Here is a 22,500-nt window from a genome sequence, read left to right on the forward strand (position 1 = left end):
TTTGCAATTCCTATGCTGTTTCATTAAGTTGTGGGGTTTTGGTATTTTTAAAATTTATTATGGAGAGCAACTGTCAGTGTTTACTTATGAAATGAAAGGCAGACACAGGTAGATGAGTAAGGTCTCTTTTAATGAAACAATGAAATCCTACAACCAATGATTGAAATAATAAATGGTGGCCCATGTCTGTCTGATAAAACATGTTGTGCTTGTTTTAGATGTCAGCTCAGAAGACACAATCTGAAGTCCTTATTCCACCATTCAGGTATAACAACGTTTCTGAATTAAAAGTCGCTAAACTATTTAGGCTACTATTTCACATCACTCTGAATTTGTTACCCACTCCTATATTACCCTTTTAGCTCATCTATCTTGTCAAAAGTTCATGGAAACTCAACCCTGTACCAGGCGAGTTTGTGTGGGCATCCCAATCCCGTTATAGATTCCCTCTGTTTTATATCCTCTGGGTTCACCACTATAGTCCACATCTGAACTTAAAAATCCCAAAATGGACCCAAGATGTTAAAAAGCACACATCTGTCTAGATATTATACATGAAAATCTGACACTTCTGAATGTATATTTACGGTGTTCTCTCGAGACATGGAATATTCATTGGGGCTCTGCAAGTGTGTGGATGTGTGTGGTAATCATAACCCGCATCAAATCATTGTCATCATATATGCACATTTTTATCAAATCAAACAATATCAAATTAATGGGTTAAAAGCCAAGCAACAACATGAAGCTTGATATTCTGGTTTTAATATACAGTACATAGACGAAAATAAAGACGAAAATAAGTTATGAGAAGAATAATATATCTGTGCTTGACATGTGAATGAATATAAATACAGCAAACAGTCTAAAGTAATTTTCATCGGTGTCTCTGTTTCCCTGTGTGGCAGTGTCCAGTTCTTTTGAGCATACAGGGGAAAGGCTGAATCTGCATGCGAGAGTCTTCCCTATTATACTGATCAAAAGAAGGAAAACAGAAAATAAATGAGTCAGGTTCCTCTCCTTTTCTTCCCCCTCTCCTCTCTTCACCTAGAAGTCCATGGACATTGAGCGCTGCTGGGGGTCGACGATGCTGGTGTTATTGCGGCCCCCGTTGCGGGAGCTCAGGGTGCCACAGCCTCCTGGTCCAGAACTTGGCCCGGCCGCTCCGCCGCGGACGTAGATCTCACAGGGGATCTCTTCCATGACGCGGTCTTCAATGACCTTCTCGGCGCAATCATGAGTCTGTTTGTAGCCGTAGCAGCTTTTCTTATAGGTGCTGTTAAAGGTCTTCATGGGCGGGGGCTTGGAGAAGTCGTTGTGGTAGGAGAGCTCCATGGAGCTGAGGGTGGTGCGGCTCTGCTTCAAGCTGCTCCCCGAGGCCTGCAAGCCACAATGGTGCTCGTGGACACAGCGAGACGTGGTGGAGGAGCGGCGCAGCTTGTGGTAGCTCTCCAGCTCCTCTGATAGGTCGGCCAGGTCAGAGGAGATCTCCTTGTCACGGAGGGAGAAGAGCTCGTAGTGGGGAGGGTCAAAGACCTCCTGGAAGCCAGCCTTGTTGAAGACTGGCCGGCGAGCTACCAACTTCTTCCTGGGCTGCTTCATCTGGACCAGGATGGAGATGATGAGTAGGACAAGAACCACGCCTGAAGACACGCCGATCACCGTGCCGTGGGTATTAGTGATCTGATGGAACAGGCCATTGGATTTCTTCTCTGTTTGTGAAGCGGAAAAAAAAATAGTAAGTCTACTGTAATGGTTTGGTTGTCATAAGTCAATTTACCACGCGATAAAAGTACGAAATGATTAAAAGTATCCCATAGGAAATTAAAGTTTCACTCACCCTTACAATGGTTCTCGTCCCAGGGGTAGACACAGTTCTGTACCCCATTACACACCAAGGAGTTATTGATGCACATGTTGCTATGGCAAAAGAATGTGTTGCTATTGCATGGGGCTGAAACAAGAGACAAGGTAAAGTTATTAAAGATGAAAACTACTGCAATAAAATGCTAGATGTCTGCAACTTAAAACCATACATCATCATTTACAGCTTGCATGACATGATTGGCAATTGAAATGGCTGCTTCTCCTAGCCACCGTGTAGAGGGGAAAACAGCGTATGGAGTGCAGTAAATCAATTTAGACGGCCATCACGAGGCACAGATGGCCAGGCGCGCTGAGACTCCAGATTAAACTAGCTCTTACAATGCGAGTCACGAGACAGCCAAGAAGGCTGGTAAATTGAACGTGGGCTGCTACGCCCAGGAGATGGACGTGCGAGGCTGGTTCTGTGGGTCCTAACAGGATGCCCCCCGCCACACACTTACATCCCCTCTCCTCCTGCCACCCCCCCCACACCTCTCAAACCCCATCAGACAGTACTACAGCAAGGTAGACACTAGCCCCCACCAGGTACCACCGCACACCTGACACATACACAATGTTTAGGGCACGTTGCCGAACACCAAACCATTCCCCTCCACTGCTGCGAGGCTAAGCGGTTCTGACAGCGGGGAAAAAGGGGTCAGAACACGCCTTTCGTCTCCCGTTGAGTGCGTAGAGCTCCCCTGACTACGCGCTCACTTCCAAACCGATTAGACATCTCTCGCATTCAAAAAGCCTGACACTGTCTCTGGGTGTCAGCGCTGGTTCGTGTTCCCCATCTGTGGTTCTGAGAGAACCCAGAACCACAGAGGTAATGAAAATGATGATGCACAGGACTAAGTGTGTCAGTGGTGTTCTGAGAAGGATAAGGACAAAAATGTCCAAGGTGATGATGCAGGTAAAAGTGCCTTGACTGATTACTAAGCTGAATGTCTCTGCAAAAGCAAGGTAATCATTGTGAAATATGTGGTCATGTTTAATATGCGTCAGAATGTTTTAAGAGCTCTCTTACAAAACTGTTGAAAAGAAAAAAGGAAAAAAAAAAGAAGGTCATTAAGTGTTGCAGTGATGAGAATAAAAATATTTAAAAATATCCAAAATGAATACAGCAATTAATATATCTCTGATTATTCAGGCATTTAATGAAAATAGTGTGGTCGAGGAACAACTGAAGAGTTTATTTCCAAAACGCTATATCGACTAATTCTTTGTGGGTTTTTTTCATGATAAATTAATGGTTATGGGTACATATGAGTATGTAAAATATTACTCCTCATATATATATATATATATATATGCATACAGCATATATAAAAACACACACTGTTTAGCTGGAATGTAACGTTCGTATCCTGTATATTTAACATATAAATGAAACCCATCATAAATCTAACCTCATGCTATGGTGTTTGGTTAGAGTTAGTCTCTTTCCACAGGGCATCCTATTCCCTATATAGTGCACTACTCTTTACCAGAGCCCAAAATTCATATTACTATATTGATATACAGTACCAATCAAACGTTTGGGCACACCTACTCATTCCAGGGGTTTTCTACAATGTAGATTAATAGTGAAGACATTTCATTTCATTTTGATAACATATATGGAATCATGTAGCAACCAAAAAGGTGTTAAACAAATATTCTTCAATGTAGCCACCCTTTGCCTTGATGACAGCTTAGCCTCTCCTGGCATTCTCTCAAACAGCTTCATGAGATAGTCACCTTGAGTACATTTTAATTAACTGGAGTGCCTTGTTAAAAGTTACATTTGTGGAATTTCTTTCCTTCTTAATGCGCTTGAGCAAATCAGTTGTGTTGTGACAAGGTAGGGTTGGTATACAGAAAATAGCCCTATTTGGTAAAATACCAAGTCCATATTATGGCAAGAACAGCTCAAATAAGCAAAGAGAAATGACAGTCCATCATTACTTTAAGACATGAAGGTCAGTCAAGTTTCTTCAAGTGCAGTCGCAAAAACCATCAAGCGCTATGATGAAACTGGCTCTCATGAGGATCGCCACAGGAAAGGAAGACCCAGTTACATCTGCTGCAGAGGATAAGTTCACTAGAGTTACCAGCCTCAGAAAATGCAGCCCAAATAAAACGCTTCACAGAGCCCAAGTAACAGACACATCTGAACATCAACTGTTCAGAGGAGACTGCGTGAAATCAGGCTTTCATGGTTGAATTTCTGCAAAGAAACTACTACTAAAAAGGACACCAATAAGAAGAGACTTGCTTGGGCCAAGAAACACTAGCAATGAACATTATACCGGTGGAAATCTTTCCTTTGGTCTGATGAGTCTAAATTTGAGATGTTTGGTTCCAACCGCCGTGTCTTTGTGAGTGAGACACAGAGTAGGTGAACGGATGATCTCCGCATATGTGGTTTCCACCGTGAAGCATGGAGATGGTGGTGTGATGGTGATTCTATGGTGACACTGTCAGTGATTTATATAGAATTCAAGGCACACTTAACCAGTGAAACACCATCCCATCTGGGTTACACTTAGTGGGACTATAATTTGTTTTTCAATTGGACAATGATCCAAAACACACCTACAGGCTGTGTAAGGTCTATTTGACCAAGAAGGAGAGTGATGAAGTGCTGCATCAGATGACCTGGCCTCCACAATCACCCAACCTCAACCCAATTGAGATGGTTTGGGATGAGTTGGACCGCAGAGTGAAGGAAAAGCAGCCAACAAGTGCTCAGCATATGTGGGAACTCCTTCAATGCTGTTGGAAAAGCATTTCAGGTGAAGCTGGTTGAGAGAATGCCAAAAGTGTGCAAAGCTGTCATCAAGGCAACAGGTGGCTACTAATATATTTTGATTTGTTTAACACTTTTTTGGTTACTACATGATTCCATGTGTGTTATTTCAGAATTTTGGTGTCTTCACTATTATTCTACAAATTAGGAAATAGTCAAAATAAAGAAAAACCCTTGAATGAGTAGGAGTGTCCAAACTTTTGACTGGTACTGTGTGCATATACAGTATATATCATGTTTTATATCGATGTCACAAATGTATCATTTGTACAGTTCTTTAATAAACATGTCATTATTTGTCACATTTGATCGTATAAAATCTTGCAGGACTACTTTCTTCTCTGAGAGTGAGGCGGATATCTTGTTTTGCAATAAAACATTGCTATATGTCTCTCTGAAATGAAACCATCTAGTGATATGTTTCAAGCAAATACTAGTCTGTTATTTAAAAACCCAATGCAGTGATTAGATCTGGGAAAAAAAACACCAATTTCTATCAGAAGTTATGTAGCCCTTCACACTCATACCCATATACGGGTTGAGAATGGCAGATTTTGGCACTGATAATCACCTAAATCTGAACGCAGTGGCTGTGCAGTAACATGCTATAAATAACTTCAGAGGTCAGGCTCTGCGCTTCACAGCGCTGTATGGGTTTTGACTGACAGCCGTTCTGAATTTGAGCATGGCACATAACAAGAAGTTTACCCAATCCTTCCCGCTAAATGGGCAATATTTGCAAATGTTTGTTGTCTGAGTGAGGGAAATGCGATTTATGAAGATAACTTCATGTATTTTGAAAGATGAGATGTTGAGGATTAGAATAAATACAACTTTGATGTCATTCAAGCATGTCAAACACCTGTGAGTCCAAATGTGCAATTTACATTTCCATATCACAAAACACATGTCATATACATGAGTCCACTATGTTTGATGTCAAACTACAAGACAGTAGGGTGTCACACCCTCGGTTGTTCTAAACAGAATGAGCCCATTTGTCTATGGTGAATAAAATTTGCCGCAGAACATGCACCCGACTCCTTTCCACACGCACCAAAATTACTATTGGTTTCTCTGAATTTCCTTGTGAATGAATGCCTAAGAAACATTTCAATATATAATTGTCTATATAGGTCAAGAGTGTAAAGGGTTAAACATAAAAAGCTAATTTACTAACATTTCTGACAATGGATATAATGTTTTGGAAAAAAACGTTTTCAACTCTTTCCTCCATGGAAATGCATTTTTACATACAACATCTGCCATGCAAAAGGCAGAGCTTAATGCAGAGCTTCTGATCATAATAACAATGAATATTATTTTTCATTATTATTTTCAAATGATTCAGCTTTTCCATTCATCAATGGAAGATAAATCCCATTTGTCCATTGTGAACGATGAACCATATTTATGGCCAATGTCTTTCACTGTTACCTGCATATCAATAACATTTTCTTTGAGGTACTCAGCAAAGGCCGGGGAAAATAATTGGCTTTGCAATATCACTGCTTAGTATGCCACTTTAATTACATTTTCCATTTCTAAAATGGAGAGTTGAATGTCAGTTAGTTATTTACTATTCAGAGAATGCAGATGTCGTCAATAAATCAAGAAGAATAATGGGCAGTTGGCCCCATTTATCTCTTCCAACCTTTCAGAAATCTGCTTGTGTGTCTGGAGAAAATACTGACCACTAAATCATGGGAATTAAAAAAATAAAAAATAACGAGAAAAGAGGACCTGCCAATTGATAACGTACCCAGACTGATCGTAAATATTCCTCTCCATACTAACTCTTGGTTCAGATGGCCCACAATAACTGTAAGTAAGATTATTATTATTTAAAAATAAAAAAGGAGAACACTCACGGTCGACAAATGAGGTGAAGAGCATCTGGAAGCGGCTGAGTCGGCTCTTCTCGTCGGCCCACATCCTCACCACTCCCACCCCGTTGGTTAGCATGACGTCGTTAGCCACGGTGCTGCAGAACTTGGCCTTCAGGTTTTCGATGGCACTGCTGCCGTCGTACACGGCCACAAAGTTCTTGTTGCACTCGTTGGAGTGCTCCATCTGGTATTCCAGGAACCGAATGTAAATCTACAGCCAGAAATCACCACGTTACAACACAGAACCATGGCGACCCAGCTGACACTCAGAAAGAAATGAAACCCAAAATGAAGGGAAAATTGAAGCATTTATAAAGGGATATTGGAACTGAAGGATAATACACTCATACTTAGGCTAAGCCTATCCTGGTAGGCTTCGCCTAATTGTGCAGCACACAACCACTGGGAATCATTGACCTCAGATGAAGAGTTACAGAACTAAAATCTTTTGAGCACAAGATTGATGCTTTGCACCCACAGGAAAGGCTCTAATCTTAACATTTTGCCAATACCTAAACTGTCGCTTTATCGTTCTAGAGAGCACATTGTGAATTCAGCCAGGAACAATCCAGCCTCTTTAGCACATTTGAACTCGTAAGACTGCAGACATCGAGTGACTGCTTTTAGCTTCATTCCCAATACTGCTGATTCTGTTTTTCTGCAACATTGGCCTAATACCTGCTGCCCTGGTTAGGCTACTGCTAATTTGAGATGCCCTTCATTGTTTCCACAGCAGGGAGAGGGGGTTAGGGGACTGGCGTGTCTTACTCCCAGTCTCCTGTGTTCTAATCAATGGGTGTGTTTTCAGTGGCTGGATCTCTGCAGTGAGTGACGTGATGACCCATTTAGCCACTGGAGAGAAGGAGCGGGGGAACAAGCTGTTCACCTTGGACTGAGGAGGAGCGCGGATGGTCCAGATACAGTCCAGAGCGTCACCAGTCTTAATCTTATCCTCCTCTTCTACCTGACTGGAGCGGATAACACCATCATAGCCAGCAATCTCAAACTGACAATCTGAGGGGAGAGAAAGGTGGAGGACAGGGGGAAAACACACACACACACACATAAGAGAAGAATTGCAGAAGAAGGAAAGGTGAGCATAAGGGAAGAGACAGAAAAACAGGAACAAATTGACAAGAGAGATGTTATAGAGGGAGAGCGAAAGAGAGAATGTGAGAGAGAGGAAAAAGAGAGGTGCCTGTGTGTGAAAGAGCATGTGTCAGTGAAAGATAGCACCCAGTAAGCTTTAGAGCACAGAGCTCTTCAAATCGGATCGGACAAACCGGTGAAATATTGAAGAGCTTACCTGGAATCGGGTTTAACAGTCCACCCACGTGCAGATGAAAATCTGGATCTGAAATGATAAAATAGGAAAGCACATGAGTCTTGATACACTGAGCTGGAATTCATGAGTAAAGAAAAGTGAGAAGATCTCATTAAAAAGGAAGCCAGATAAACTGGGGACGGCCATTGGGGGCAAATATCTGTGGCCCGATGTGAGACGCTGACTTCAGTGTCCTAGTGTATAAAATTGGATGGGAACAAACAAGATAAATGAGGCCTTTGACCGTGAATCTGTGGCTGTGCTGCTGTCCTCATTATCCACACCTATGACTGTGTATGTAATGAGGATATGCCCAGTAGGCTAGCTCTAACTGAGAACGTGTACCTGCTATAAAGGTGTATTTGATACGGAACCCAACACCCTCCAGCTCCTCGTCGCTGCTGAACTTGATCCACATGAAACGGCCCGTGGAGGTGACCAGGCCTGGGTTCTTCGACCCACAGAAGCGGTCGATGATCGGTGAGAAGCCGAACGGACCATCCCGTACCTCGATGTGATCAAAGCGGCACTCAAAGGAGGGCTCCATGTAGTAGTTCTTATCAAAGGCCAACTGGATTCTTTGACGAGGGAGAGCTGGAGAAGGTGAGAGAAGAGGAGGAGGGGTGTGTTGGGTTTTTGCCAAAAGGCTTTGCTCCATGGACTGCATTTACCTGTACAGCAGGGTCTCAGTCTGCACAGAAACGTGTTTTTTTATATAAATAAAAATGTAAATGTAAAAAATGGTAACAACTAAACTCCTGTTTTCTACTCATATTCACAGCCAGTTTATGGATGCCTGCATAAACACAGAAAGGTATCCATACTCAGTGCTCGATTCAATCCTTATTGCCGAATTCAGCGCTATAATTAAAAACATTTTTAAAAATTGAGCCGGCATATGCAGCTTTAACCATGGCTATGATGGTGTGTGGGATTTACATTTCAATTGCGCTGAACTTCAGTGACACGGATTGAATTGAGCCTTTACACTAATGCACATGTGCTGATGCATTCACACATGACTTGGCATGACATATCAGCATGTTTCCTTACAGGTTCTGAACAAAACACAAAACCTCAACCATTCATTTGAGTTTAGAAGTTCTTGTCATGTAAATCACACCCTAAATGACTGGCTCAAGTAACCTCCCAGAATCAACATGGCTACCAGTTGCACACACCATTTTTTATTTATTTTTTATCCAGCTAATTCCGGTCTTTATAGATGAATTACATATGAATCAGACTGCCTGCTATGATAAAATGGCAAAACGGTAGAAACGTTTATAAGAGCAGGCAATGCCTTTGAACTGAAACAACTGATACCACCATTTAAAATGATGTCACAGCTCAGACACACACCTTAAAGACAAATTGTGTCACTAGCTCCCCCACACCGACACAAAAGAATGTCAGCTCACACACCAAAACAAATTAGCTGTACTTTGAAGGAATGTGGGAAGCAAATAATGTCATTATTTTAAGAACAGGAATGAAAGGGGAAGCCTACCATACAGATTCAGCCAAACTGGCATTACTGTTATCACCACTAAATCACATGTATATTTCCCCTGGTAACGATTAGAAACAAGAGCTCTCAGTTCAAAGTAGCTACATACCAAATGTAGTGTTGCATAGCTTAGCTTGATAACTCAATACAACACACTGAAACAATCAAATAAATACACAATCACTAACCAAGAGTCACATCATCTGAGAGACAAAAAGTCTCTGGAATGCATTCAACAAAGCCATAAATTGTGAAATATAAACCAGGTTAACTGACACTTCTGTGATCAGTATTGAGTGTCTCATCCTCCTAAGACCTTTGGAGATGAGCGATGCAATTCATTACTGGGTTTGAGTCATGCGGATCTGGAGAATTGGCCTGGTTTAGCCCTGCTCATTGTATATGCACATTGATAATTTGGATTGTCAATGCCGTTTTGTCAAGGTAGGTTCTATGGCTATGCTTGTTGATGTTTCCACAGGGGGAGCCCTTGAGCTTCACCAAGTCTTCCATTTTTCTCCGACTGATGAAATCACACTATCAGTTCCTGCAGCCTACTTTGTCTTGGTTGAGTTTTATCACAAATATATAGGTTTTGGATGTAGGTGTATCTAGTGACTGAAATGCTGACAAAATAGCAACAAACCAATAAGCACCTATTATCCACATTCTAAGGCACTGCTGAGGCCATTTGTGTGTGTGTGTGTGTGAAAGAGAGAGGGCAGAAACAGAAATGTACCTTCCAAGATGTAAACACACTCCTTGTTAGGAGGATATGTGTTGGGATAGTTGGGGGACGTGAAGACTCCCCCGTTGATGTTGCGGACCCAGATGCCACATTCGTTAAGATTCTGAGGTGGACTGCCTTCATTCTGAGAAATGGACTCTGAGAAAAAGACAGTGAAAAGAATCAAGCCCATGTTTGAATTGGGATATGTATGGGATTAGATCATTTTCTTGTGACTGCAACTGAAAATGCTATGCGCTACAACGTGACCAATTATTCCGCCATAACAGGAGACGCACCTTTAGTTCTCTGTGCCAGGGCAAATCCCTCTTCTATCAGAATAAGGAGTACCCAGGCTGCAATAGAAAAACATTCAAATGTCAATGGTTTGCACCGTTACGTATTCATAAAATAAACGTCTAATACGAGTGGAAAAGGTAAAAACAATTTAATCAAAGTGTTGAAATAATAGGCAATCTAACACAGTGTGGCACACATCCCTTATTAAAAAAGCAATTATGTGAAGCTTGAAATCGGCTAGTTAAAGATAGGAAATCGTCATAGGCAGTTTAAATGAGAAACATGCCTTCTTTTCTTACAGGTGAGATAATAATAAACCTTTTTTGTTGTTGCTACTAAATGGTGTATGTGTGATTGGAACAACTGACGCAGGGGCTAGACCGGGCATCATTAAGAACTATAGCCCTGCTTATATCCATAATAACCTAACATAACAGTGCACACGCACACACACACACACACACACACACAGAGTGAAAGAACCATTGATCTACGACATTGACAGTAACATACACTAAAGATGCATCTTGCAATTCATGAACACCAAGTGTGTAGGACATGAAACAATACTGGACAGAATATTGATCCTTGGGTCTTGTAGATGTATCCCAACCATTGTACTTCATAGGTTGTGCCATTGAGAGCTCATATAAAAAGCATCTTATCGGAACCAAGACGTATCGCAACCTAAAGCCTGAAGCCGAATTCAGATCGACGCCTAAAGAGCCATCTCCTCCATTCACAGATAAATCAAGAAGGCTGTGTATGTGTTATCATATTGTCCTCTGATGGTGTATCAGAGACCACTCATTGGTAGGCCCACATCATCAGGCCTGTCAGAGCATCACCAACCCTCCAGCCTCCTGAATGAAGACAGCACCAGAACAAATAGGATAAGGCTCACAGGCGTGATGCCATAATGAGAGACAGGCATCAGAGGAGGGAGCAGCAACAGCACTGCATTGTGTGTAATATCAGTGCTAAAACTGCTCGCTGTACTCCTGTGCACATTTCAGACCACAACACTACTGTCTTCTCCAGATAAGCCGATGTAGGTTTACCCCCCATGGATTTTAATAGACTGCACTGATTATATCACATTAAAAACGTGAGCGGGGAGCCTGACAGATGCATAATGAAACATGGATTGACTATAGCCACCCAGGCTTGCAAAAAGAAATCAGACCGCATGTTCTCTACTATAGAGAATTTAAAACACACCCAGTCGCACATACACAGCCTCCCTCTTCTCGGCCTTGATACGCTGAAGGCCAAACTGCACACACACACACACACACACCTTTCCATGCATGGCCTGACTATAAGGCTATTCACATAGATTTGCCCTTTCTGGATACTACTCCACTATGGGGGACCACTGAGAGTGTAACTACCTCCTAAAAGCAGTCTATGGCAGGAATTCATTGTAGAACACAGTTGGTTCAAACAGTTTTGAATGGACCTGAAAGTCTGATTTAAAAAGGTTGAATGCCTTTACAAAATAGCCTACACTACCGGAAGAACATGAGTGGGAGAGCGTTTCAAATACAAATGGATGGCCTACCACATTGCTTGGTTAAAATGAACCCAAAAAGCATAAATATGTCCACGTTGGATGTTGGCTGATGCATTCTGATTCTGCAATTATATTACAAAATAAAACACAGGGTTATTAGATCGCTACAGTAACTTGTTGATAATACGTAGCCGACCAGACTTTGTGCCCTTCATGACCGAAGTAGCCCAGTCCTACTGAAGTGAACTCAACATGAGGTTCTCGCCCTGGGTTATAAGATTCGGTGTAGTTTACAAGCTAGGTGTTTATTATTATTATTATTATTATTATTATTAATAATAGGCCTACAGTACAGTACAAAACACCATTATTTCACAGCATAATATGGTGGCTTAAAATGAGCTGCAAACCGCAGCTGTGGCCTTGTCCCAGATGTTGCGCGAATCAGCAGGAGCTGTCTCAAGCTCTCTAGCTCGGTCACCTTTTACCATAGATGCAATAGTGTAACACAAAGTGGATTGAGACGCAGCCAATGCAAAAAAAAGATATCAAGTTTAAATTGACGATCTCTCTTTACCATTTGGATTTTCATTATGCTAATTAGATTTCCGCGGTGACGCGGACATCGACCTTAGGTGTTAATAGAAAAGTAACCTAAATTGGAACGCATTCTTCCGGATTGTGTAGCCTTGTGCCAATATCCTACCCTATAAAATGTGATATTTGCACGTTTCAAAGACGACCCCTTGCAGTAAAAAAATCAAATTAATATTAAAGCTAATAGAACATATAACTGAATAGAAGTAAACCTGCAGATGGCGATGCCTTTCAGGGATTTAGGATTCTTGCAAACATGAAGAACACAATACAACTTGGCGCAAGAGAAAATACAACGGCATACATTTGGTAAGGATGAGTTTCGCTTATATTGCAGAAGAATAAGGGATTAATTACATCACAGCCGATACGAGTGATTAACCTTCTGTATAATATCAGTGGTTCTTAATAGGATCTAAAAATCACTCGGATCTCTGTTAAACTCACCTATGTGCATTTCCTCTCCCTGTGTGGTGGTGCCAAATACGTTCTCCTTCTTAAGCTTGGGGAGTTACACGCTTTATTTTCCCATTGTATGGATCCAAGGCAATGAGTCGCTGTTTATACAATCCAACTTTTCATTGATCGCCTTAATTCCATAGTCAGAAAGAAAACCATCCACTCCGAACTTCCTCTGAGGAAAACAAGCGCTTCTTCTTCAACCACTCCCGATAAGTATTAGATTCAACGTTAATTCCATCTAGACAGGTGTCTTGTAGTTCCAAATGCAACATATGCTATTATTAAAGTAGGTTGTATTGTCCAGTGAGGTTGAGCAGAAGTATCCGAGAGACGCGCACAGAGTAGTCTGTGGCTGAACTGAAGTAATGGCACCAAACAAGGCTCATTTAAACTCTGGGCGATGTATGCGTGAATGAGCTGCTTGTACGCATGCACCCCATCGCCGAGCGTAAAATCGGCTGCGTTTCTCCCTGCGTACAAGTATCTTCTCTGCTCGTGTTGCATTAAAGGATTATATTGGTAAAATTGAGCAGAGCCATTTATGATATAATACAAAACGAACCGAGCAAGTTATAAAAAAAAAAAACGGAAATGTTGACAGCATTTAATCAGGACACTCTTTACTCAGTAAGTTGTTCCCAAGAGACATCAACAGACAGTAAAACATCAACTGCTATTTAAATGTCAACCATTTTATTAGACTAGCATTTTACCATAAGTGCCAGATTGCAATACATTATGCTGCATGAGCTAAAAATAACTCAAAACCGTAGGCTATGCCAAGTTGTCACTTCCAATCGTTTCTTTAGTCATCAGCTCACTAGGAGAATTGACTTTTTCGGATGGACATGCCAGTCTATGAAATGGGAAGGCAATAGTGAGACGGAAATACATGTAAATGAATTCAAAACAAGTGAGAACCACCATGAATTAAGCATGATAAACACTTTAATTTTCAACCCATCATCCCATAAACATTCAAAAGCAATGATCATATTTCCCGATTACACGCAGAATCCACACACAAAACACAAAAATAAATCTTAGACATCACTATTAATCATTAGTTTAAAAAAAAGTTCAAACCACAGGCATGAGATAGCAAAATAAATATTTGGATGTTAGACCAGTACCACCTGAAAACAGTGCCCCACGTTAATTCAAAATGAAATACAATTTTTTAATATTAGAGGCTTAGACATTGATGATAATATTGATGATTGCACTTTCTGTTGGTTAAATAACAAACCTATTTCCCCTTGTAAGTAAAAGTAGTTTAAGTGTTATGTGGACCATTCTTCAATTTAACACCACAGTTTAGTTGACGTTTTTAATGAACACAATGTTTGGCAGTCCAAAGACACACCATGTTTCTCATGTGAGACAAACAAGATTATTAAGAGTGAGAAAGACTAAAAAGGACATGACCAAACCAGAGGGGTCAGTAGTACAGTCCATTCCAATACCACTCTGAGTAAGAGGCAGTGGAAAGGGGGAGCTGTCAAACAAGGATAGGACATTGTGTCAGGTATTTGGAGGGGAATTTGAGAAAAAGGAGGGGAAAAGTGCATAATAAACTTGACACATACATTAACCCTCATTATGGACCATGTACTATGCGCATGATATACAGTAGAGCACAATGGATGCATCCAGTGTAAATACCCTGTTTGGGTCAGTGGACTCCATGTGTAAGATTCCACTATAGCAGTCCATAGAAAACAATAACTTTTACAGATTTACATACAGAAGGCATACAGGAAGACAATGGATGACTGGACATGCATAATAATTCAAGTAGCATTACAATAGCAATGCTTCCCCCAAAACAAATAAATCAGTGTTTTGCAGATCAGGATGACTTGGATTGAACATTGAAACATTGCAAATTCACCACGTAAACTGTTAGTGCCGATTTGACATCCACACATAAGGAGCTAAGCCAAAACATTGACTAAAAAGTCAACTGGGATTTCACTCTGTGTACTTTCACTCAGTAGTCCTGTTTAGATTTGGGTTCAGCCATCATTTTGGCCGTTGAAATGTATGAGGGAATGTGAATTTAAAAAAGAACACGTTCAAATTCCAACCAAATCTGTGCAAGTATGCGGGAAGTAACCTGTCTGTCTCTTTTACATTTGATCATCTTTAATGGATATTTAAACACTTAAATGGCTCATCCTCAAGAGGCTGAGGGGATTAAATAAATGAACAATTCCATCGGCCAGCAAACTTAAATAAAACAGAAAGCAGGCATGACTGTTTCCCATGGTCCATCTCTTCCTGTGCTCCTTCACATAGCATCAAAATGGAACCGGTGTGCTTCCTGTCTCTTCTCCCGGTCGTCCGCTTTCTGAAACACACACAGGGCAATGGTCAGGGGTCACGAGTCAGACAAACGCAGACAAGCAGAGTCTAAAAGTCAGCGATGGTGAGAGATTGGTGGGGCTGAAACCATTATAGAATAATAAATGAAACTAGCAGACCTACTGAGTGGTCAGGGGTACAATCTATCTGAGGCAGGAAATCATTATTACAAGTGTTAATGTGGTATCGCTTCAATGTACAATTACGTACCCTCTGTGGGTGAATGAGGATAATTCACGTTTATTTTTAGCGTTCCCTTGACGACAGGCAGCACATAAAAAGGCACGTATGATGAAAAAAAGGGAACCTTCAAAATGCAGTGGAGACGAAGCTGACAGATTTGTTCTGGAACTACTCCCCATACGACAGACAGTCCTGATGGAGTACACCAACATCTAAGCAGAGAGTCTGTCGGCCGTATCTGTGTTGTTCAGGACTTAAGGGAGCAGACAGTCTTTAGGACTGAGTGTTCAGTTACTTCCACTTGTTTTTATGGCGTGTACACAGTACATGGACATACTGTAATATCTCCTTAGGTCTCATTCAGTGAACTGGCTTGTAATCCTGTCAATATTGCCAAGTTCATTGTGGTGTATGAACATGAAATAATTGAGTGTTCAGGGGATATAATTGTGTCGTTGTGCGATGTGTCATGTATTGAATGGTCTGAAACCTACTGATTGAGTGCTCAAGTATACAATCTTGTTCAGATTGAACGTGAGGTTCGGTAACGCGAGAACTTGACCTATTTGAATGGTCTACTGAATGCGCTAACCTATCCATACTCTGTGCTAAGGCTGTGGGGCCTTGAACTAGCATAAAATGCAGGACAAAATGGGATAAGACCTTTGTCACATTGTATGCATTATGCAACGTGGAGGCATATTGCAGCCTTCATCGCTCTGAAAAGCCCTGTATTCTGTTTAAACCCACGCAAAATTCAAATAGCCCAAACAGACAACGATCGATTCCTCAGGCGTGAAACCAAAGTTACCTGACAAATAAATAGAATCCAAAATACCTCTCAGATTTACAGCTAGGCTGAAACAGAGAAGGCATTTCTATTTAAAAAAAATGTTTGGCTTTCTTATATTTAACAGTGTTCTAACAAACTTCCTGAGCCGGTCTCGGCTGTTGCAGGAGGTACTATGTCTCAAACCAGCCTCTGATTCCTATTTGACCATTGAGATTTGTGGAACAAATAGCAGGGGTCAGTGTAAATATCAAAAGTCAATCACCCATCGCACCGTGACCTGGTCAACTCCACACCACAATGTAAATGGAAAGGCTTATGGAGATGTGGAGCTTTTTCCAAATGCTATTTTCCCCTGCGTGAAAGGTTAGACTCTCTTATCTAAGAGAGCTCCTTCAATTATGGTGTGTTATTGTGCTGGGCAGAGTGAGTCAGATAGAACAGGAGCGCACAGCAGCCAGGCTCAGATATGACTGCAAGGCAGTGACACTCACAATGCAGATGACACACCGGACTAGACAAAAAGATGACAATGGGTAACAAACCCCCCCCCCATTAAAAGCAAACAAAGGCAGTACCCTCGCTCAAAAAGACCCACAACAGCAGAGATGTCGGCTATCCCAGTGCAACATGAACAAACACACAACCTCACAAGAACTGAGACGTCATACTGACACAAAAACAGGCTGCAGATTCAAAAGATGTGACTCATCAGCTGCAACAGTAATAACATGAAGCAGATATATAAGTAACTGCCAAAATAACGTAAACACTTGATTAAATAAGGGATACAAAGTATACTAAAAGCAGGTGCTTCCACACAGGTGTGGTTCCTGAGTTAATGTATAAAAAAAATAAACAAATCATATTTTTTTTTTAAAAAGAGTAAAAATGCTTGGCAGGCCATTATTTTGGATACCATGGCTATGCCCCCATAGGATGACAATGCCCCCATCCACAGGGCACAAGTAGTCACTGAATGGTTTGATGAGCATGAAGAAAATGTAAACCATATGCCACGGCCGTCTCAGTCACCAGATCTCAACCCAATTGAACACTTATGGGAGACTATGGAGTGGCGCCTGAGACCGCGTTTTCCACCACCATCAACAAAACACCAAATCATGGAATTTCTCGTGGAAGAATGGTGTCGCATTCCCTCCAATAAGAGTTCCAGAATCTATGCCAAGGTGCATTGAAGCTGTTCTGGCTCGTTGTGGCCCAACACCCTATTAAGACACTTTATGTTTGTGTTTCCTATCTCTGAAAGGGAAGGGGGCTCTGAACTGAAGTGGAGTACATTGGCCCAGTAATCACCTAAACAAATTAACAGCTAGCTATTACCTGAGCTTCCATTACCTTGGCCATCACAAACATGATCATTTAATCAACCTCTAATCAGTGACGGACAATGAGACATGTCTCTACCTCTCTTTCTGATGAAATATAATTGCTGGGCTCAGTTCCTCAGATATAGAGTCAAACATGTTATTTTAATGCAGTGTCAACTCCAATGAAGCTAGTGTTCCCGGAACAGTTCCCTAAGCAGAGAGCAATTATGGCTTCCCGCGTGCATAATCAGGCACCCACAGCAGATGGCTTTGAGAAGACGCCAACATCGCCCGGCCTCGCTTGGTGGAGAAACAGACCAGCCACGGCTGCACTGGGATGGGGATGAATCGCTCAGAGTGTTTGCACGGCAGGCTGGACACAGACCACACACACGCATGTCGGCAATAGTTGCATGCAAACACATGCAAATTCTCACAAGTTTGCAAAATTCAAACCATACATGATTACCTAAACACTCAATGTAAAATTCACAAACACCCACAGGAATGTAACAAGACAACCAACACACACACTCCCTGGAGGACATATTTACAGGGATAATGAACAAAAGATTTGATATGCTGAAGGGGCAGAACAAAGCAATTACAGCCGAGCGTCCTCAGTGGTTATGGCCCTCTAACAGCCGTGCTGGATCTCTGTGGGAGGTTAGAGGACAGGGCCCATCTGCTGGTTCTGACCCATCTGTTCCTCTCTGAGTGAACCCTTTGCCCACAGCGGGTCTCCTGCTCTCTGGACCAGCACTAGAGCTCCCCAGCAGCGCCACAGGGCCAGGAGAAGAGAAGACCCCCACCAGACACTATGGACTGGCAATGGTGGGGAGGATCAGAGAGGACACACACTGCTCTGACCAGAACATAACCGGCTTTGGCTCAGACTATTAAGAGGAGGAGGAGGAGAGGATAGTGAGGAGGAATGCAAGGGAGAAGAGGAAAAATGACAAGACAGTACAACTAAAAATGAAGGAGTAGAGATGAGGTTGATGATGCTCATTATTGTCGATTAAAACAGTAATGATGGTAATGACGATGATAAACGGTGCAAGATGTATTTGTGTCATTCTGTTCTTACCTTCTCCTGCCAGTGGAGGATGCCAATGATGACCAGGATGAAAACACACACGCCGATCAGCGCGATGGCAGTCAGTAGGACTATGTTACTGGGGGTCAGATACAACTTCGCACTCCAACTAAAAGAGGGAACAGGTAGGAGAAAGGAAAAGCGTTTCAATTACTACACAACATAAAACTCCTACAAAAAGGTGTCTCGTCTTTTCCCAACCCTATCAGAAGGTAAGAATCAACGTGCTATATTAAGGACATTTAGCATATTTTGCTTGATCAGAGATGTTATTTGACAAGGTTTCTGTAATCACAAAATATGACTTTATGACATATTAGGTCAAAATGAATCGAGAAACTCTACATCACTGTCAGAGACGAACCATTTAAATGAAAAAGATCAAAAAACAAAAAATGACAAGCGCATTTCCTGTCTTTCGATCCACATATTTTTGTGACTATCGAAGAGAACGGAGAGTTCGTTTGAATGGTTTGACTAAAAACAAGAACAGACCCAGATTGTGGAGATACGATATTATACTACAATAAATGGCTGAAGAACAATACATCTGCTCAAATATTAATCAAAATAACTTCATTAAGACATTCTATCAGAACTAATAAACACATTACATATTAGTGGTGAAAACAAAAACCACCAATGGCAATGGTGGCCATATGTTGCGTGAACCTATGCCCATAGGCATAATGAGACTGAAGACACCTTTACACAGATATACACTGAGCAGTCACTGTAATGTATGAACACTACATGATGTATGCGTCTACATAATGTGGGTGTGTTTTTATGAGTAATAAGTCAGTGTAGTAGGTATATACAGTGCATTCGGAAAGTATTCAGACCCCTTGACTTTTTCCACACTTTGTTACCTTACAGCCTTATTTTAAAATGGATGAAATATGTTTTAATCTACACACAATACCCCATAATGACAAAGCAAAAACAGGTTTTTGCAAATGTTTGAAAAAAAAAAAACTGAAATATAACATTTACCTAAGTATTCAGACCCTTTACACAGTACTTTGTTGAAGCACCTTTGGCAGCGATTACAGCCTCGAGTCTTCTTGGCTGTGACATTACATGCTTGGCACGCCTGTATTTCAGGAGTTTCTCCAATTCTTCTCTGCAGATCTTCTCAAACTCTGTCAGGTTAGATGGGGAGCGTTGCTGCACATCTATTTCCAGGTCTCTCCAGAGATGTTTGATCGGGTTCAAGTCTGGGCTCTGGCTGGGCAACTGAAAGTTTTGGTACCCTTCCCCAGATCTGTGCCTCTGCACAATCCTGTCTCGGAGCTCTACGGACAATTCTTTCGACCTCATGCCTTGGTTTTTGCTCTGACATGCACTGTCAACTGTCGGACATTATCTAGAAAGGTGTATGCCTTTCCAAATCATGTCCAATCAATTGATTTTAACGCAGGTTGACCCCAATCAAGTTATAGAAACAAGGATGATCAATGGAAACAGGATGCACCTGAGCTCAATTTTGAATCTCATAGGAAAGGGTCTGAATACTTATGGAAATAAGGCATTGCTGTTTTTTATTTTTAATACATTTGCAAACATTTCTAAAAATCTGTTTTCGCTTTGTCATTATGGGGTATTATGTGTAGATTGAGGGAATAGTTTTTTCTTAATCAATTTTAGAATAAGTCAAGGGGTCTGAATCGTTTCCGAAGGCACTGTATATGCAAGTGCAAGCATTTGTCAGAGTGTGTGTGTTCCATGTGTTGGTGAAAGAATGTTTTAGCTGGCCATACGGAAAAGGGGGTTCTGCCATCTGCTGGCACTCAAGGGGGTAGGACTACATGTGAATGAAACAGAAAAACATTGAAACATGGCCTGAGCATGTTTGTGGGCATCCATGTACAGATTTATGTGTGTGTGTGTGTGTGTGTGTACCTGCGGGGCTCGTTGTGTGGGTATGGAATGACTATGAGCTGCGAGTTGGGGATGATGGCTGTCCACTCCTGCTTCCTCACATCCTGCAAGGCAGAAACAGAGAACCAATGTTATTAGAGCCTCAGGGAGGCAGAATGAAGGGGAAGGCAATAATGGAACAACACTAGTTCAAAGGTAACACAATGCAGGCAATATATCACACACTTCTCAGTGCACATACGATGTAGGGCCCGAGTCATTTCCTGTACAGTACTGCACTACAATTTGCGCTCTAGTTCAGAGTTTAAGGAACCTTATTATTAGAAGTTCAAGCTCAAAAGCTTTTCAAAGCACGTTTCTGTATTAATTACAAAGGTAAATACCCCTCTTCAAGTTATTACTGGATGGCAAATCACCAGCAAACATTAAATTCACCTTTCTCACAGTGTCCTCTAGAGAAGAGAGACTCATTTCCGACAACACATCTATCATTTGGCAACATTAAGGGATAAGGGAAACACACTTGCTCACTCACACGCGCAGATGCATGCCGACGCACATGCAGTGTGTGACGGCGTACTTTGCATCCTCGTTGACTCAGAGCCACCCTAATGAGAGCCCAGGGTTTTCAGCTACCTATACCTGAGCTATTTAAAGGCATGCATTTAAGACAGACAGTCTAGTCAATTAAATAACTGATGTCTGCTGAAGTATCCCCCTGGTGTGTCAGCCTACTTCCTACAGTCCCATTAGCTGGAGTATTGTTACAATGCCGAGGGTTGTGTGCGTTTGGAAGTCATGCATATGACTCCTTCCTGACACTGAGAAATGTCAATTAAAGTGAATGACATACCTACATAGCTCAGAGATACAAATACTATGTAAGGCAAAGACTCTAAGCGAATCAGAGCTGCAGATTCAGGGATTTTGATTCACTAATTGCTAGTGTTTGAGGTAAAATAGGTTAAGGAGAATAATGATGAACTGAATTAGTCACCTTATCGTGTCAGTGCATTGTGAACAGTGTGCTAGTTCATTAGAAGTTGCAGTGCTTAACCTACTAAGCTAACGCTGACATTTTCCTCTTCAATGCATTGTGGTTTATGCAGAACGGCAGTGAGAGACAGTGACAGGCTGCGCTTCTGGCGCTTTGGCTAAGAGAAGACGTCTGTGTTTAAGAGGAGGAAAGCGTTTCTGGGTTTTCAGAGAGTGTTTCAAAGGAGAGCGCTGGGTCTGAAGTTGGGAGTGAAGTGGGGTTTTTGGGGAGGCGATAGCAGAGCGGGAATCTTGAAAAACCTTGTGAGCAGAGGAAAGGATCCTCATGGGATTGAGACGAGTGTGCAGAAAGGAGAGTAGAAGTAGAACACACTCCCTTCCTCTCTCTGTCTCTCCCCCTCTCTTTCCTCTCTCCTTCTCTCCTTCCTCTCTTTATCTCTCCCAAACCCTCACAGGCCTCCTGAATGTTTTCCCCTGTGAGAGAGGGTTGGAGATAGACCTGAGAGAGACAGATAGGAACTATCCTCCCCAAACTCACAGAGACAGCCAGATAGACACAGCTGTTCATTAAATGTGTACACTGAGTGTAAACATTTTAGGAACACTTTCCTAACACGTTCCTAATATTGTGTTGTGCACACTCCCCCCATTCCACAGCATTCCACAGCTTTCCACAGGGATGCATGTTGACTCCAATGCTCCCCACAGTTGTGTCAAGTTGGCTGGATGTCCTTTGGGTGGTGGACAATTCTTGATACACACAGGAAACGGTTGAGCATGAAAAACCCAGCAGCGTTGCAGTTCTTGAGACAAACCTGGTGCACCTGGCACCTACTACCATACCCCGGCATTTACATTTTTTGTC

General features: G+C 41.8%; 2 protein-coding genes across 2 annotated transcripts in view; both read right to left on the bottom strand.

Moving 5' to 3' along the window:
- Positions 1–111: 111 nt before the first annotated feature.
- LOC112249083 (neuropilin and tolloid-like protein 2) lies at positions 112–13,405 on the bottom strand. Its single transcript, XM_024418725.2, has 9 exons — positions 12,971–13,405; positions 10,410–10,466; positions 10,123–10,269; positions 8,219–8,467; positions 7,856–7,903; positions 7,436–7,563; positions 6,532–6,760; positions 1,841–1,954; positions 112–1,712 (listed from the first exon to the last, which is right to left on the bottom strand). Exons 1-9 carry the CDS (start codon positions 12,978–12,980, stop codon positions 1,048–1,050), a joined length of 1,647 nt encoding a protein of 548 aa, XP_024274493.1. The 5' UTR covers positions 12,981–13,405; the 3' UTR covers positions 112–1,047.
- A 510-nt stretch (positions 13,406–13,915) lies between these two features.
- The window catches only part of LOC112249085 (T-cell immunomodulatory protein), a 131,786-nt gene continuing 123,201 nt past the window's right edge, over positions 13,916–22,500 (bottom strand). The window contains exons 16-18 of the mRNA XM_024418729.2: positions 20,661–20,743; positions 18,747–18,864; positions 13,916–15,338 (exon numbers count right to left, since the gene is read on the bottom strand). Of these exons, the coding sequence (XP_024274497.1) occupies positions 15,279–15,338; positions 18,747–18,864; positions 20,661–20,743 (261 nt within the window). The 3' untranslated portion in view covers positions 13,916–15,278. The remainder of the gene's footprint in view (positions 15,339–18,746; positions 18,865–20,660; positions 20,744–22,500) is intronic.

This window comes from Oncorhynchus tshawytscha, linkage group LG04, assembly GCF_018296145.1.
Source record: "Oncorhynchus tshawytscha isolate Ot180627B linkage group LG04, Otsh_v2.0, whole genome shotgun sequence".
In the NCBI taxonomy this organism is placed as follows: Eukaryota; Metazoa; Chordata; class Actinopteri; order Salmoniformes; family Salmonidae; genus Oncorhynchus; species Oncorhynchus tshawytscha.